Below are 16,877 nucleotides of genomic sequence, written 5' to 3'. Positions count from 1 at the left end.
CCTGGTCTTCAATAACTGGGCACATCCTGCACATTCGTGAGACAAACTGGACTTCTCTGGATGCTAAAACATTGAGAAATAATGCTTGAAAATGTGCCAGCATCAGTAGAACATAATAGATTGTGAAGATACTCCACGACCAGGTAGTAGATCCTTCCTATATTTTCAGACTAAAAGGAAACAAAATGACTGATGGACTTCACAATTCACAATGGGGCAGATTTACTTACCCGGTCCATTCGCGATCCAGTGGCGCGTTCTCTGCGCTGTATTCGGGTCCGGCCGGGATTTATTAAGGTAGTTCCTCCGCCGTCCACCAGGTGGCGCTGCTGCGCTGAAAAGCATCGGAACGCGCTGGAGTTCACCGAGTCGGACTGAGTGAAGGTAAGTGCAAGCTCCGCGACAGATTTTTTTTTTTTAAATGCGGCGGTTTTTCCGAATCCGTTTGGTTTTCATTCGGCCACGCCCCCGATTTCCGTCGTGTGCATGCCAGCGCCGATGCGCCACAATCCGATCGCGTGCGCCAAAATCCCGGGGCAATTCAGGGAAAATCGGCGCAAATCGGAAATATTCGGGTAACACGTCGGGAAAACTCAAATCGGCCCTTAGTAAATGAGCCCCAATATGTTTTGGCACACGGTCAGAAAAAGTATCTTCTCTACGAGCCCCATAATAAGTCTTGTGTCAGGAGAAACGAATGTTCTATTACTTCCTGACTTTGTTCCTCTCTTTATTGAGAACAAAACAGGTTTGACCTGCTGAGAGTCATATAGAGCGGCGCGGTGGTTTATTGTTCTCTGCACCCCGTCCGTATAATTTGTTCCCGAGATAACATCAATAAGAAGAGAAGACACGGCTGGTTATGCATTTCTCTAACGGTGGTGGTAAGTGTGCCTGAAATTACCTATTGAATCTTTTAACCTAAAAATCACTGGTTTTAACATGAAATGAAGTCACATTTGGGATTTGGGTAAAAGAGAGTCTGGAAGAACAGGACCTGATTCTTTGTATGTAGCTGTATATGAAGAAACCTGGGGATGTGTGTTTAAATCATAGTATCATAGTATCATAGTTGGGAAAAAAGACGCTTGTCCATCAAGTTCAACCGAGGAAGGGGAGGAATTGGATAAGGAAAGGATTTAGGGAAAACAATTCTATATAACATAACCATTAATGTTATTTAGGTGTAAAAAGGCATCTAGACCCTTCTTGAAGCTCTCTGCTGTCCCTGCTGTGACTAGCGCCTGAGGCAGGCTATTCTACAGATTGACAGCTCTCATAAAGAGGGCTGTCGCCTCTGGTGATTAAACCTTGTTTTCTCCAGACAGAGACAGTGCCCCCTCATCTTTTAAAGGAAACCAGGGTGAGCTGGTGCCGGAGCATATTTTCGTTATTCTCATAAACCGATGTATTGCGGTTTAAACACTTTTGTAATCTTTATATGTGAAGCAGCTTTGTCGCACAGTGGTACGCGCTCAGCCCCAGTGTGTACAAAGTAAATGGTAGAGACATATTAAAGGGAACCTGTCATCAGAAATTATCCTAATAAACCACTACCAGTAAGTTGTGAAGCACCTTCCAGATCATGTTTCTTTCATGGCTCAGTGTGGCATCATCCATAAAATCAAGTTTCAAGTGTTTTTGTAACAATTTGTTGTAACAAGTCAGGGAGGCAGGGAGTTTACCACTGAAGTCAAGCTCTCTTTGCTCTCTCTGAACACCTCCTCCCATGTGATGGACATCATGTGCTGGACTTCAAGAGATCTGGTCAATGATGTCCCTGGACGGAGAACCATAACTACAGTGAAGGGGGCGTTCTAAGGCAGGGAAAGCTTGACTTCAGTGTTAAACTCTCCGCCTCCCTGACTTCATAAAACCAATTTACATCTCACTTCAAAGTTGATTTTCTGGATGATGCCATCACACCAGGGCATGAAAGACACATCACTTAGAAGCTGCTCAGCTGCTTGACAACATAGTGGTAGTATTTCTATTATTTTATTTCTGGTAACAGGCTCCCTTTAAACTATTTCTATGAAGTCGATATAATTAAAGGGGTTGTCTGGTGCATTATGCATTTTTTTCACACTGATGACCTATCATCAGGAAATTTTACTATCTCAAGTGTCTCTAAAAATTTATACTAGTGTATTAGAGTTGTTAATCCAATGGATAGAATGGGGGGCGTGGCTTTCCTCAGAGTACAGAGGCCTCCACTGACCACAACTCTTCAAAATTTCTAAATCCTACAGGTGATCGAGCTTTGACCACAGGGTAAGGAAGAAGATGATGTGGTTGATAAAACTTGTACTTGGTATATTGTAATATCACAATTTTTTAATTTTCAATGTCTACAATTCAGCTCGTAAAAACATAAATCAATTATCTTCATAGGAAACAATTAAGATATGAATAAAAAATATAGCTCCAAATCCAGGGAAAATTTTTTCTTATTAATGAATTTTCTGTTTACTGATTAGATCCCTTTGGGCTCTAAACTGTTCTAGAATGTATGAAGATATTTTTAGTATATTTAAAAAAGAATGTTATATGTGTTTAGAATGTGTTACTTGCTATCTCAAGGTTACAAGGAGGAACTTTCAGTGAACCCTTGACAAAGCCATTGCTTGAGATATCATTAATGTCAGGTAGAAGTTTTGTCGGAGTCTCCATTGGAGGTGTGAGCCACATCACCTGGAGGTCTTTTGGCCAGTGGAGGCTTCCATAGCTGAACACAGGAGGAAGCTGTTGATTATAGGATTAATGGATAAACTAACATTGGGCTGGTTTGCTTTGTTATCATAAGGTAGGAGAACAGTAACAGTGGAAAATTCCAGTTTGTTTAACCTTTTCATAACCTTGGGCATTTTGGCCTTCGAAGACAAGAGTGAAAATCCAAATATTTGTATTACTGCATTATTAAAAGGACCATTGTTTTTATGTAGAAGCCACCGAAGCAGAACAATTGATGGATGTCATCGATCCTGCTATGCCAGGAAAGAAAGTTCTCAAACTTTAACCCCCTAGTGATGTTCACATTAAAGATAATTTTTAACCCCTTACTTTACAATTTTATAGTTGCATTGCTGTTTTAGCCTCTATCACTCAGTGATGGTCAGTGTAATGTTCCAGACTGTGAGTGAGGACTCTTTAAGCAGACACTTCATGATTCCTCTGTGCTATGAGATGCTGTGTGCTGACAATGTGCTTAGATTATCAGGGTACAGGGTTTATCTACACTTTTATTAGGCTTCTGAACATTGTACTAGTATCCAACACATAGAAAAAGATATGAGACAGATGAGAGATGATGAGATGGATTAAAAAAACACAATGACACTCTCCAGCTCTGCTATATCTCAGCTATAACACACAGAGTCAGCTTTGCTATACCTCCTTCCCCAGCTGTAAAGATCTTATCTGTACCTTGTAGAGTAAGTGCTGCTTGCCCAGCAGGAAGTGCCTGTGTCTAAGCTGGTTTTATAATGCAGGGAGAGGGACAGGATGCTGGGAGCACTGCAGGCGTGCAGGCAGGAGAAGCTATTCATGAGAAGAATTTGTCCTGCCCGACCATAGTCAGAAGATTTACGGTTAGATCCCGGAGCAACCAAAATTGTATACACCAGGACTGATAGAGAAAGATTGGAATTATATCTGTAAAATGCTGTATCTTTGTTAATAACAGTGAATTAGAGGTTGTGTTATTTTGTTATCCTAAATTTGTTTAGGAATCTTGTCTTCGTGGGAATACCCCTTTATTTACAGAGTGACAAACTAGGACACACCCAGGTGCAGCAACTGCCTAATTAGCATATGGATTAAACTGGAAGTTATTCAGAATTGTCAAAATGGACAGCAATAATAAATAGTGAATTTCTCTACCATATGTTGCCTGCAGATCATGATATTTGGGTGATTTAGGACCTCCCTTTAATGACAATGATTTTGTACTTTTTTCTGTATGTAAATTCCCTTTAACTGTAATTTGGTTAAAGAGAACCTGTCACCAGTTTTTACCCCACTAAAATACTAGCCCTCAAAGGTAGGGTATGAAATGTACTTTCAAGAATAACCACTTTTATGTCAAATTTTACCTATTAATAATCCCCCCCCCCCAAATCAGCAAAATATGACTCCTCTCAACTCATTTTCACACGAGATGAGACAAGTTTAGTGGCTACAGGGGTAGTGTCACTCCAGAAGCTCTTATATTTGGTTCTCTAGTACCTAGAAATATGTTACTGGTGTCATATTAAAGATAAGAATCTCCACTTTCTCTCCATGTCAGGTTTATGGTTCCGTGAGCTACAGAACCAGAGGTAATAGGCAGTTGGATGTGCATCTCAAATAAAGATCCAGTTCCTACCTCTTTTATAACTGCCCGTCTGTCCAGTTCTGTAGCTCATGGAACCATAAGCTTGAAGGGATCTGAAAGATGGGATTCTTATCTTTAATATGATACTAATTATGTTTCTAGGTACTATAGAACCAAAGATAGGGGCTTCTGGAGTGGCACTCCACCTGCAACCACTCAACTTGACTCATCTCATGTGAAAATGGGATGAGAAGAGTCATATTTATCAGAATTTGGGGGAAATCCTTTATATTATGAAAGATTGAGATTTCAAATAAAAGAGTGAATTCTAGAAGGGGCATCTCATACCTTACCTGGGGGGACTAGAAGTTTAGTTGGGTACAACCTGGTGGCAGGTTCCCTTTAAAAATGCCAATTTCTATGTTCTGCCAAGAGAGTACACATATGGATAGATCTACCAATAACAGAAATTGTATATTTTTCCAAAAATTCTCTGGTGGAACAATTTTTTGGGTCTAGAAAAAGATTCTCTATAGTACATATCCCCATTGCTTTTAATAAATTAAGTATCTATGGTGCTAATCTGTTCTGAGTGATGGATGTCAGAACATTTGTAATACTTAGGGGACCCTTACCCAATTAGTAAAAACAAATTTTGGAGTGTAGTGTACATAAATTACCATGGCAATATTGCCTGCAGCTGTGCACTATAGACAGGAGTAGAACATCTTTAGCATATGTGAGATCTGGTCCATGAGAAGGTTCCTGTAGCTATAGGACAGGCATAATATACAATACAATATCAGTCAGGCTTGATGTATGGTATTGTGTATTATGCTCAGTGATGAACTATACATGGGTGCGACCTGGACTTGTCGTAATTAACACTTCAATGTGAGCCTGCATGTTCGTACAACTATGTTAACCATATAATCTATGAGCAAATATGTGTTACAAATAGTTTACAAATTTCAAAACCCTCCCTTTGATAAAACGGTCTATCCCCAATAACGACCGAGATATTCCCACTACCAAATAACAAAGGTTATGGTGCTCTTACTCGGGCCCCCTGGATTCTTCCCGTTCAATAATAATCTGAATTTCTCCTCATTCTACTGTATTGTTGTCCTCAGGGTGCCAATACGATTGAAAGCAGTGACAAAGCAGGGAGCAATAAGTTATTGCTCAAAGGGAACCTGTCACCACATTTTTCACAAATACAGCAAATGGCAAGTTCTCATAAAGCCCTTCTTTTACCTAAAAATAGTTTCCCTCAGATCCCCATATAATCAACTTTATAATATTACCTGGTATCCAGGGATATCTATGGCGAGTCAAGGGGGAAGGGCATGGTAGGGAAACAATATTTAGCTAAAAGAAGGGTGTCAGTTAGTTAATAGGGCTCTATGGGAACCTGACATTAGCATATTTGTTAAAAATGTGGTGACAGGTTCCCTTTAAATTGCCATGTTGGAATTTTATACGTTTTTGTTGTAATTTGGGCACTCGCTCTCTATAAGGTTCGCCATCACTTCTATATGATATCTCTTTCTATGCCACATAGATCTATTGTACCATCCAAATGATGGACATGGAAACTCGATTGTGATTACAATGATGTTCCCAGTCAGACCACAGTGGGCCATCCCCCCTAAAAATGCAGCTTCAATTCCCGGTGCATAATCCTTTGGCGTCAATGGACAGCCGCTTCTTCAAAATGTTCCCTCAGCACATCATAACAATGGATATTGGCGCAGTCTACTAGCTTGTGTTACGAGACACACTACGCTCCTGAAACTTATACACAGATGTCACACTGTCAAACTTTGCTTTGGGTGGGGAGCTGCTGCGAATATTACAAATCAATCAAAGAAAACCACCCTAAAAACTTCCAACTTAGACAAAGGACTTAATCCTTAGATAAAAGTGCTATTTTCTAAAAAATTGTTCATTTTTATCACTGATATCGGTTCTGAAAACAACCTCCGAAGACCTTTACAATTCCCCCGCCACTCCCCATAATTATATATTCTATTATTATTCAGAGGGTTTATAAAATGTTTATGATAATATCTTTATGTGAGTCACCTGTTTTCCTAATCTTCTCACTTCTATAAAACTTGAGCAAACAGGTTTTCAATGTTTTGTGTATGTATATCCGTCTTAGCTTGTCTTTATGCATTTTGGGAAACGCAGCGTATGAGAAGACTTCTTGCGTAATAGACAGGTATGTACACTGCTTTTTCTAAGGGTAGTAAAACAATAGAAGCAAATTATTTGGGTGTTCGAAGCTATTTGCAAAAGATAGGAGTCTTCACAATATGTGTTTGACATGTTAAACCTCATCACTCATCATCGAACCTGAAGAATAATTCACTTTGATCATTTCATTATACGTTATTGTGGTAGATTGATGATGGAAATGCTACATATGGACAAAGGCTCTAAATCTATCTAAGTATTACACACAATTTTTTTATTTTTTGGAGTAAGGGAATGTGTGTTGTGTCTTCTATGTTGCAGAATATCAGAGTGGAAAACATTTCTGTATGCTATAAAGCAGTGGTGGCGAACCTATGGCACGGGTGCCAGAGGTGGCACTCAGAACCGTCTCTATGGGCACCCGCGCCATCACCCCACCGCAGAGTTCGCCAGACAGGACTCAAGGACCCTCTTGCAGGACCCTAGAAGGAAGCTACAATGATAACCAAAGATTTTTTTCCTTCTTTCTACTGTATTGGTGTCCTCAGGTGCCTATACAATTTAAACATGTGACAGAGCTGAGAGTAATAAGTTACTGTTTAAATTGTCGCATCGGCACTTTGCGAAAAAATGTGGGTTTTGGATGTAGTTTGGGCACTCTGCATCTGAAAGGTTTGCCATCACTGCTATAAAGGAAGGGAGGTATCTACAATTCTGAGATCTGACCCATTTCACGCCATAAAGCTATTTAATTGTCAAGCTATTTATACTATTTTTTGTCTATTTCTAAATGTTTGATTTATTCTATGATAGTTTTGATGAATTTCCCACTGTAGAAGGTTTTTTGGGAAACATATGTGTTCTTCCTAACCCTTTCTCTTGCCTCTTGAGATTTTATAACATGACAACTAATATCATTTTGATTGTGCCATTCAGGCTTCAGTATCATCCTTTGTCTGTAAAGTTTGGCTGAGGACACACTGTTGACTATGATTTTGCCCTTACTATGCATTCTGTCTTTCACTAGTCTGAATGATACCCTTTTTCGTTCTTAGCTGTCTTAATTAAATTTCACCACAACCTTCTGTCTCCTGTTGATTTTGTTCTAGGCTGCAGACGGTTAAGCTGCTTGTGATAGACAGATGCTTTCACCATTCATATTCCCTCCTGCTGGTCTGTTTTCTGTTTTGCTTAGATGTTGGGGAACCAACTAAACCACGCTTGATCAGGGACTCCGACATCCTATAAGAAGATCAATTGACCTCTTTCTAGTGCTTGCTATAAGTCTTTTCTAGAGTTGGCTTTAATATTCTGGATTGCTTTATTTAGTTTTTTTTTTGGATCTTTGCTTACTTTTATAGATTCTTCTCCTGTTTTGTATAGTCTTCTTTATTTTCACCCATATTTGTAGGAACTTCCTCCTGTGTTTTGTTTCATCCCGTGTTTGTCTTGGTATTTCACTTTGACGAAGGAAAGGAACATCGCCCAGTTGCTGCCTACCATCTAGGGAAGGCTGGGCAAGTAGGTAGAGAGACCTGAGTTTCTTCCCTTACTTTTTCCCTTGGTTGTACATCAATCTACAGTATTACTGAACATTGCATGGGAGGGGGGCTCCGCTGTAGAAATTTCAGTGGACATTGTAATGGGGGGCTCTTCTATGGGCATTGCCTTGTGGGGCACTGCTGTGGACATTGCATTGGCATTGCATTGGGGGGTACTGCTGTGGACATTGCATTGGGGGGAACTGCTGTGGACATTCCACTGGGGGGTCACTGCTGTGGACATTGCATTGGGAGGTCACTACTGTGGACATTGCATTGGAGGGCCCTGCAGTGGACATTGCATTGTGGTGGGTACTGCTGTGGACATCTCATTAATAGGGGGCTCTGCCATTAACATTTCATTAAAGGGGGGCTTTACTGTGGGCATTTCATTAATGGCGAGAACACTGCTGTGTTTATTTTATTAATGAGGGGAGGCTGCTGGTCATTTTATTAAAAAAGTCACAACTGCATTTCCACCTTAGGCTGATACTTGAGTCTAAGATTTACCAGGGTTTTTTTGGTAAAATTAGGTACTTCAGCTTACTTACAGTGAAAAGGCGAAAGACCAGGAGACAGGTGTCTGTGTGTGTGTGTGTGGGGGGGCTATAGAAAAAGGGGTACTATAATGTCCCCTTTTCTGTAGCCCTTTCTTATAAATACATAAAAATGGGGCTACAGAAAAAGGGCCACTATAAAAGACGGCTACAGAAAAGGTAGCAGCTTCAGGAAAGGGAGCCTTTTTTATCCGGGGCTGCGGGAATTTGCACATTTTATGGGTTGGGGTTATTTTTTTCCAGGGGTTACTCAGTCCACTCCCAGGAAAAAAAAAAAAAATTTGAGTGCAGCCCGTTCCAAGATACGAAAATGTTGGCCACCACTGCTTTAGAACATATACTTCACCAGTGACCATGTTCATCAGTGACCAACTAATTATCTAACTGTGCGTGCCATATAATCCATCAGTATCCTAGGTAATCAAATATGTATTCACTACGTACATAGATAAGCAAATACTGTCTCCACTGGACAAAAGAGGAATCGCATTGTTTAATTTGAAATCAATACTGTAATCTATCTGCTAATTTAGGGCTTGGTTGAGGCCTACAAAACCAAATAGGCTTTCTGGAGGTAATTGCTACTAACATATATTCCGTCTGACATGATTAAGAAACAATACATCTTAAGATCCATCAATAGGCAATTTCAAAGAAATATGTAACACTTTGATAAATTCATAATCCATTTATTACTCATTGTGTTTTACAGTTCATCTGAAGATGAAGAAAAGACTCTACAAGCAGCTGCTGACTTCTGCCTTACCCATTTTATTGGTCTTTTTCATTATTTTATTGATCCTCAAGAATTTCTCAAGTCAAACCCAAGAATGTCCTTCACTCGTACAAAGTAATCCATCAAAAGAACTGCTTGATGAAGACCAACTTCTCATCCTTGTCTGGACTTGGCCTTTTAATGAAATATTTCCATTGGACACCTGTCAGTCTGTTTATGGGATATCAGGCTGCAACTTGACAGTAGATCGTAAGTTGCAAAACCAAGCAGATGCTGTGATTATCCATCATTACGACATAATGACTAACCTTGACCTTCCGAAAGGGGCAAGACCACGATACCAACGTTGGGTTTGGTTTAACATGGAGCCTCCCATCATCACCAAAAATCTCAGGATTTTAGACAACACCATAAACCTAACAATGACTTATCGAGAAGACTCTGACATTTTTCTTCCTTATGGTTTTTTAAGGCCAATGAAAAAAACACAAATATTCAAAATTCCTTACAAGTCCAAGTTGGTCTCCTGGGTGGTTAGCAGATGGTATCCAGACAATAAGCGCACCATTTATTATGATGAGCTGAAGAAACACATTGACATTGATGTGTTTGGAAAGGACCACCAACAACTGAGTTGGGACAATTTTTCCAGCACCATTACACAATACAAGTTTTATTTAGCATTTGAAAACTCTGACCATAAGGATTATATTACTGAGAAGTTGTGGGGTAACTCTTTTATTTTAGGGGTTGTTCCGGTTGTTCTTGGAGCTCCTCGTAAAAATTATGAGCGTTTCATCCCTCCAGATTCTTTCATTCATGTGGATGATTTCCCAAGTCCTAAAGATTTGGCACTATTCCTGTTAGAGTTGGACAAAGACAAGGCAAGATATGAACAGTATTTTAATTGGAGATTAAATTATATTCCAGTTAGAGAAATGGGTTGGGACAAATTTTACTGTATGGCATGCCGAGAACTACAAGAAAACAAGGGTTACAAGATTGTTCCCAGCGTCGAAAAATGGTTCCTCAGCTAACAGTATCAAAAAACCTAAGATGAACTCATAACATGGACCTCTAGTGGGGTGGCCTCCTCGAAGATGGTGATGTGTATGCTTGAAAGTATAGAACATTTCGCTCTAGATCAAACCTTTGGAGGTCTTTTGGAACACCATAACATTACACTGAAAGCAATATGAGATCTTCGAGAGGGGTTGATCTTCTCAAAGAAGGAGGTATACACAATTCTGGTGAAGAACATCTTGGTCTAGATCTGGCTCAGTCTTTTGGAAGGATTTCACCCATTAATGAGTGTATATGTGAAATAGTTCTCCAATGTTAGGCCCCATTGGTTTGGTAGGTCTAGGTTACCCTCCCACTTTGTGTCTACTGTCAAACAGTTGGCCAAGATTATTTATCCCAATGATGTCCCTCCTGGTACCCAGAACCCTAGTATAATAATCCTTTTTATACATCAAACAGGTAGAAATGTCATTCTGAAAGATGTTTCATGTTGTTTTTGGTCTAATTTATATTTTTCTCTGTAAAGTGCCTAAACTTGATCATCATAGTTACTGACCTGTTACTTTTGCTACTATAAGGTTTGCGTTTTTTTCAGCTAATAATAATAATGTTATAGTGTTCACATTGATCATGTGCTCTTTGGAACATCAGGATGATTATAGGATAGACAATAAAATAAAAATTAAAGAATTCCCTAATTTTTCTTATATTATCATTAGCATTATTAGACTGTTTCAACACCTGAGGCTTATATTGATCAGCTATAACTTTAAAAGGGGTGGCAAAACAGAAAAGCATTTTTACCCCGATATGTCTCCCAGTTTCCATAATGCTCTGGTTTTCAGTCTCCGCATTGAGTCGGAAGATCCAAGAGGTCCAGGGGACCTGTTTCAGCAGATATACAAAAGGACAAAACAAAGGAAGTGATGTTCCATGGTCATAGGAAGTGATGTCCCATGGTCTGAGGAGGCCATTCATTGGCCAAAGCTTGTCCCATGGCCACCTAGAGCTTCAGACAGGGTGCTAAGGCAGAAAACCAATAATACCACAGCGACATGGGTACCAGGAGCCAGAGCAGGGTAACTACAGTTTTCTTTTCTGCCACCCCTTTATTGTTAAAGCAGGTCGGGCAGAGCAAGTGAAGGCAGAAAGTACTGTGGGAATCAGGAACCAGAGCAGTGTAAATACTCTCCAACTTTTTTTGACTACCCCCTGCCCCCAACTAAATGAGGTTTTGCAGAAAACCCCATTAAATACAGAACCCTACTATTGGGTACTGTATACAGGCAGTCCCCGGGTTACATACAAGATAGGGTCCGGAGGTTTGTTCTTAAGTTGAATTTGTATGTAAGTCGAAACTGTATATTTTATAATTGTAGATCCAGAAAAAAAAAATTGGTCCCAGTGACAATTGGAGTTTAAACATTTTTTGCTGTAATGGGACCAAGGATGATCAATAAAGATTCATTACAGGCACCTTACAGCTGATCATTGCACCCTGGGACTATAGTAAAGCATTCAGAAAGCTTCACAAGAGGTCAGAGGGGTCTGTCTGTAACTATGGGTTGTCTGTAATTCGGGTTTCCTTAAGTAGGGGACCGCCTGTATACTCAAGTATACAATTTTTGTGCTGAAAAAAGTCACACGTATATAAAAAAAGCATTAGGTCAAATACTCACCCTCCGGTGCTCCCCACAGGTCTTCTTCTCCTCGGCAGCTCCGACTCTCTCGGGAGCTTCCTGCTCATGCACACGAAGACGTGAAGCCTATGGAATCGGGCCGTATCTTGGCCTGATCCCACAACTGCATACAGCGCAGTGGATGGGGGTCCCTGCATTATGTAGAAATGCAGTAACTGCATTTACTATCACATCTTCTCAGAGATCATTATTGTAATTATTGAGACGACCATTATAAGATTTTTTATTATCATTTGAAATCATTATTATAAAAATAATAATAATGATCGTCTCCATGATAATAATAATAAAAAATAATAATAATAAAAAATAATAATAATAGTCATCTCAATAATTACAATAATAATCTCTGAGAAGATGTATCTCTATATACCAGTGCATGGAGCCTGTGTCACTGTGCACCAGTGAAGCTCGTAGTCACATAAAATCCTTCTATAGCCAACTACTCTATAGTCTATAGCCTAGTGCAGAGGTAGGGAGCCAGATATGGCTCTGTTGTTGGCTGGATCTGGCTCTCAGACAGATCTTTAATAAATAGTGATGGCTGCTGTGTGTCTTAGACTGATCACTGGACACAGGCAGCGACGTTACCGCTGCCTATGTCCTTTGTGCGACCCAGGTGCCATCGCCGCCATCGTTTAAGCCTGGGTAAAAGAGAAGAGCGTGGGAGCAATGAGGAGCTGGCTGCAGGGAGCGCTGGTAGGTGAATATTTATTTTTTGCTGTGACTACCTATCTTCTGGGAACCATGTGCTGTAGCTACCTATATACTTGGGGGCATGTGCTGTGGCTACCCATCTACAGGGAGGCATGTGCTGTGGCTACCCATCTACAGGGAGGCATGTGCTGTGGCTACCCATCTACTTGGAGGCATGTGCTGTGGCTACCCATCTACTTGGAGGCATGTGCTGTGGCTACCGATCTACTTGGAGGCATGTGCTGTGGCTACCGATCTACTTGGAGGCATGTGCTGTGACTACCTATCTACTGGGGGTATGCACTGGGGCTACCCATCTATGGGAGGCATGTGCTGGGGCTACCTATCTACTGGGAGGCATGTGCTGTGGCTACCGAACTACTTGGAGGCATGTGCTGTGACTACCTATCTACTGGGGGTATGCACTGGGGCTACCCATCTATGGGAGGCATGTGCTGGGGCTACCTATCTACTGGGAGGCATGTGCTGTGGCTACCGAACTACTGGGAGGCATGTGCTGTGGCTACCGATCTACTGGGAGGCATGTGCTGTGGCTACCTATCGACTGGGAATCATGTGCTGTGGCTACCGATCTACTTGGAGGCATGTGCTGGGACTACCTATCTACAGGTATATTGTAGGGCTCTTACAGAATAACATTTTAAAATGTGGCATTCATGGCTCTCTCAGCCACAAGGTTCCTGACCCCTGGCCTAGTGTATAGAGGCTCTCTATCTCTAATGCAGGTAGAATGTGGAGGTTGTGGGTTCAAATCCTTGGGCTGGGCAAATATTTAATTATTATGGAGACGATTGTCATTATTATGATTAATAATAATAATCTCCATACTACTATTTATATTACTATCAATAAAAAATATTATTATTATAGAGATGATTATTATTATGAAGATGATTATTAGTAATAAAAAATTTGTGGTGTAGCTTAGGGGGGAATCGTTGCAGCCCCGCACAATTTTTTGATGCAGATTTTGCAGCATTGTCAAGAGTGGATTCGGCTGGAGGGGGGCAATCTATTTCCTTTCTTTATATTTCCCAATTCTGGAATACCCACTCCTGGTTTTGTCTCAAAAAATTCTGTAAAATATTTTTCCCATCTCTAGAACATATAGAACATACAGTGGGGTGAAGTTCTTCCCATCCCAGCCCTTTTGAACTACGTAAGTCAAGTGTAACACTATACAAAAGTTAAATAGACGTCCAACCCATTATTAATCAATCATGGTGTTTACCTACCACCAAAAATAGACCGACAGAGTCTCCTCCGTAGTTTACTTTGTGTTGGGAATACAGAAACCTGACTTTGAGGGATTGGGACCAACACAGATAACGCACAGAATAATGATAAGAATATTTCAGGTGACCTCAGGTAAATTCCGTCACCTAGATAAGTGTGAGATAACAAAACCTCTACCTATACGTCTACCTCTACAAATAGTTCTACCTCTACCTTCCACCTGTTGCTTTATAACCCGATACCTCAGCCGCACAATGACATGTTGTTTCTGTTGTCACCGCGGTAAGGGAGGGGCCGTAACCAGATCCCGGAGTATTCAGGATTTGTGTTTGTTGTGATGTGATCTCCTTTGTTCGGGATTGTCTCTCTGATGTATAGGAGACTTCCCAGACACTTTACCCGGTAGACCACACTATACAATTGGCAAGTGTAAAACTACTGAAGGCTGGGATTATCTAAGGCCAACCCGCAGCATTCAATGGGGGTCATTTATCTTATTTCCCCCTTCTTTGCGCTCTTTTTGTCTATTTTTTGCACCTCGTTTGTCGTTTTTGCTCTATGTCAAATGCAGGTTTTTTTGTGCGCCTTATTAATTTTTTTTCAAAAAAAACGCAATTTGTTTGCAAAAATCATACCATTGCCTTTCCTAAGCATGGTCAGGATGGGCGTTTTATTGATCAATTATTTGCGCCCATATAGACGCAACAGTATAATTAATCGGGTGTAAAGAGGCGCAATAACACACGGCGAATTGAGGCGCAACATTCCAAAAAAAAAGCACAAAATAGGCTGAAAACATTACACAGCAAAAAGGCGCAAAAACAGCAACAACAAGGGAAAAAAAAAGATAAATGACCCCCAATGTTCGCAGAAGAGTGGATGGGATTTATGACAGTCCCATTCACATTCTGCGGGGGGGAAAAAAAAGACATCAGATCCTTTCACAACCATTGCACTCAAATAGTTCAATTCTGCACTTGAAGAGGACTTGTGAGTTGCTTTGCATACACTTGACTCGTTTCGTGAAAATGGGATGAGAAGAGTCATATTTGTCTGACCTTGGGGGAGATATTTTATAGGTAAACACATGAGATTTGACATATAAGAGGAAATTCTAGAAAGGACATTTCCCGATCTGAGAGGAGTACTGTAGTAGTTTAGTGGGGTAAAACCTGCTGACAGGTTCCCTTTAAGCTCCTCCCACACTATATCAAATGAAACCACCAATCGGTGCCAGAGGTCGTATACCCACCAATTCGATTTTAACGACTAAGAGCCAGTTACTATTTGCATTTTGGCTTCCATTTTGTAGTTTCCGGATGAATAAATGAACCATTTTTTTCTCCATTGATTTCAATTGACTTACAATTAGTGTCCGTTTTTACATAATCCGTTGCATTTAGTTGGACACAAACTGCTGAGTAATTTTTTCTTCTGCTGTTTCATACTGAGCATGTTCTGATTTTACATCCCAGAGTTTCAATGTGACCTCTAGTGGCCAAAGCAGAGAAATAAAAAAAAAACAAAAAACTATAAAATAACGAAAAACGGAAACAGACACTAACTAAAAGATCCTAACTAACTGATCCTTTAAAGCTATCCATAAAAATATGTATACTTAGCTATTAACGTATCAGCCCAGACATCTGTTTATATTACAATCGGTTATGTAGAAAAATGTAAATTGCAAAACAGAAGCGTAATACAGATAGTAAATGGCCCCAATATGTTCCTGGAAAATTGTGGTATTTTGACCAAACAAAGCTGCAGATTTTGTAAGGTTTTGTCTCTGGAGAGGTATGTAACTAGTGATGAGCGAGTATACTCGTCCGAGCTTGATGCTCGGTCGAGTATTAGCATACTTGGACCGGCTCGTTGCTCGGACGAGTATTTGCCCTGCTCGATAACGAGCATTTAATTTTAAAAAAAAAGTGAAGAACAGTAAAAAGATACAATTAAAACATTTAATTTAATTGTTTAATTAAAGAAAACAGTGAAAGAACACAGTGCAGAACAGATTGCAGATGTTCGGGAACATCTGCGATCTGTTCCGGAGACACGCGTGCAGAACGGTGTTCTCCGCAATAGTATTTGAAGAACAATATGTGTGAAGAACACATTACAGATGTTTGGCAAACATCTGCAAGTTGTTCTTCACACATATTGTTCTTCAAATACTATTGCGGACAACACCGTTCTGCACGGGTGTCTCCGGAGCAGATCGAAGATGTCCCGGAGACACGCGTGCAGAACGGTGTTCTCCGCAATAGTACTTGAAGAACAATATGTGTGAAGAACACATTACAGATGTTTGGAAACATCTGCAAGTTGTTCTTCACACATATTGTTCTTCAAATACTATTGCGGAGAACACCGTTCTGCACGCGTGTCTCCGGAACAGATCGCAGATGTTCCCGAACATCTGCAATCTGTTCTGCACTGTGTTCTTTCACTGTGCTCGTTAAGTTTACAATTTTACTGAAAAATGCTCGGGTCTCCCATTGATTTCAATGGGGCTCGTTACTCGAAACGAGCACTCGAGCATCTGGAAATGTTCGGCTCGAGTAACGAGCACCCGAGCATTTTAGTGCTCGCTAATCTCTATATGTAACCATGTGTGGCTTGTTAGTAGCAGCAGGAATGTGACATATGCATTTATATTCCAGGATTGTAGCTGGACTTGGTGCACTGGTTAGACTTTTCACGGTTGTGTTCTTTGATTTCTATCCTCTGCTGTAAGTCCAGCTACAGCGCTCTAATATAAATGTATTTTTGCAGTCCTGCTGCCACACATCAATGTATGATTATTGTTCAATACATTTTCATTACTAGAGATGAGCGAACACTAAA

General features: G+C 40.4%; 1 protein-coding gene across 2 annotated transcripts; it reads left to right on the top strand.

Moving 5' to 3' along the window:
• The first annotated feature begins 765 nt into the window (after positions 1 to 765).
• Positions 766 to 11,762, top strand: LOC140069025 (4-galactosyl-N-acetylglucosaminide 3-alpha-L-fucosyltransferase FUT5-like). Of its 2 annotated transcripts, none has more exons than XM_072114365.1 (2): positions 766 to 884; positions 9,328 to 11,762. In XM_072114365.1, the coding sequence occupies exons 1-2, from the start codon at positions 863 to 865 to the stop codon at positions 10,386 to 10,388; spliced, it is 1,083 nt and encodes a 360-aa protein (XP_071970466.1). In that variant the 5' UTR covers positions 766 to 862; the 3' UTR covers positions 10,389 to 11,762. The 2 variants fall into 2 exon arrangements, with proteins under 2 accessions (XP_071970466.1, XP_071970467.1); XM_072114366.1 differs by lacking the exon at positions 766 to 884 and adding an exon at positions 6,419 to 6,542.
• Positions 11,763 to 16,877: the final 5,115 nt, after the last annotated feature.

Source organism: Engystomops pustulosus, chromosome 7 (assembly GCF_040894005.1).
Source record: "Engystomops pustulosus chromosome 7, aEngPut4.maternal, whole genome shotgun sequence".
Lineage (NCBI taxonomy): Eukaryota > Metazoa > Chordata > Amphibia > Anura > Leptodactylidae > Engystomops > Engystomops pustulosus.
Note: the sequence above shows the minus strand (reverse complement) of the source record. Positions and strands in the feature narration are given on the sequence as shown.

What these genes read in the sequence shown, in the direction of transcription:
- LOC140069025 (XM_072114365.1), top strand. Translation starts at nt 863, where the DNA reads ATGCATTTCTCTAACGGTGGTG. An exon ending in GCATTTCTCTAACGGTGGTG is followed by an intron (nt 885 to 9,327) that starts GTAAGTGTGCCT and finishes TGTGTTTTACAG; the next exon opens with TTCATCTGAAGATGAAGAAA.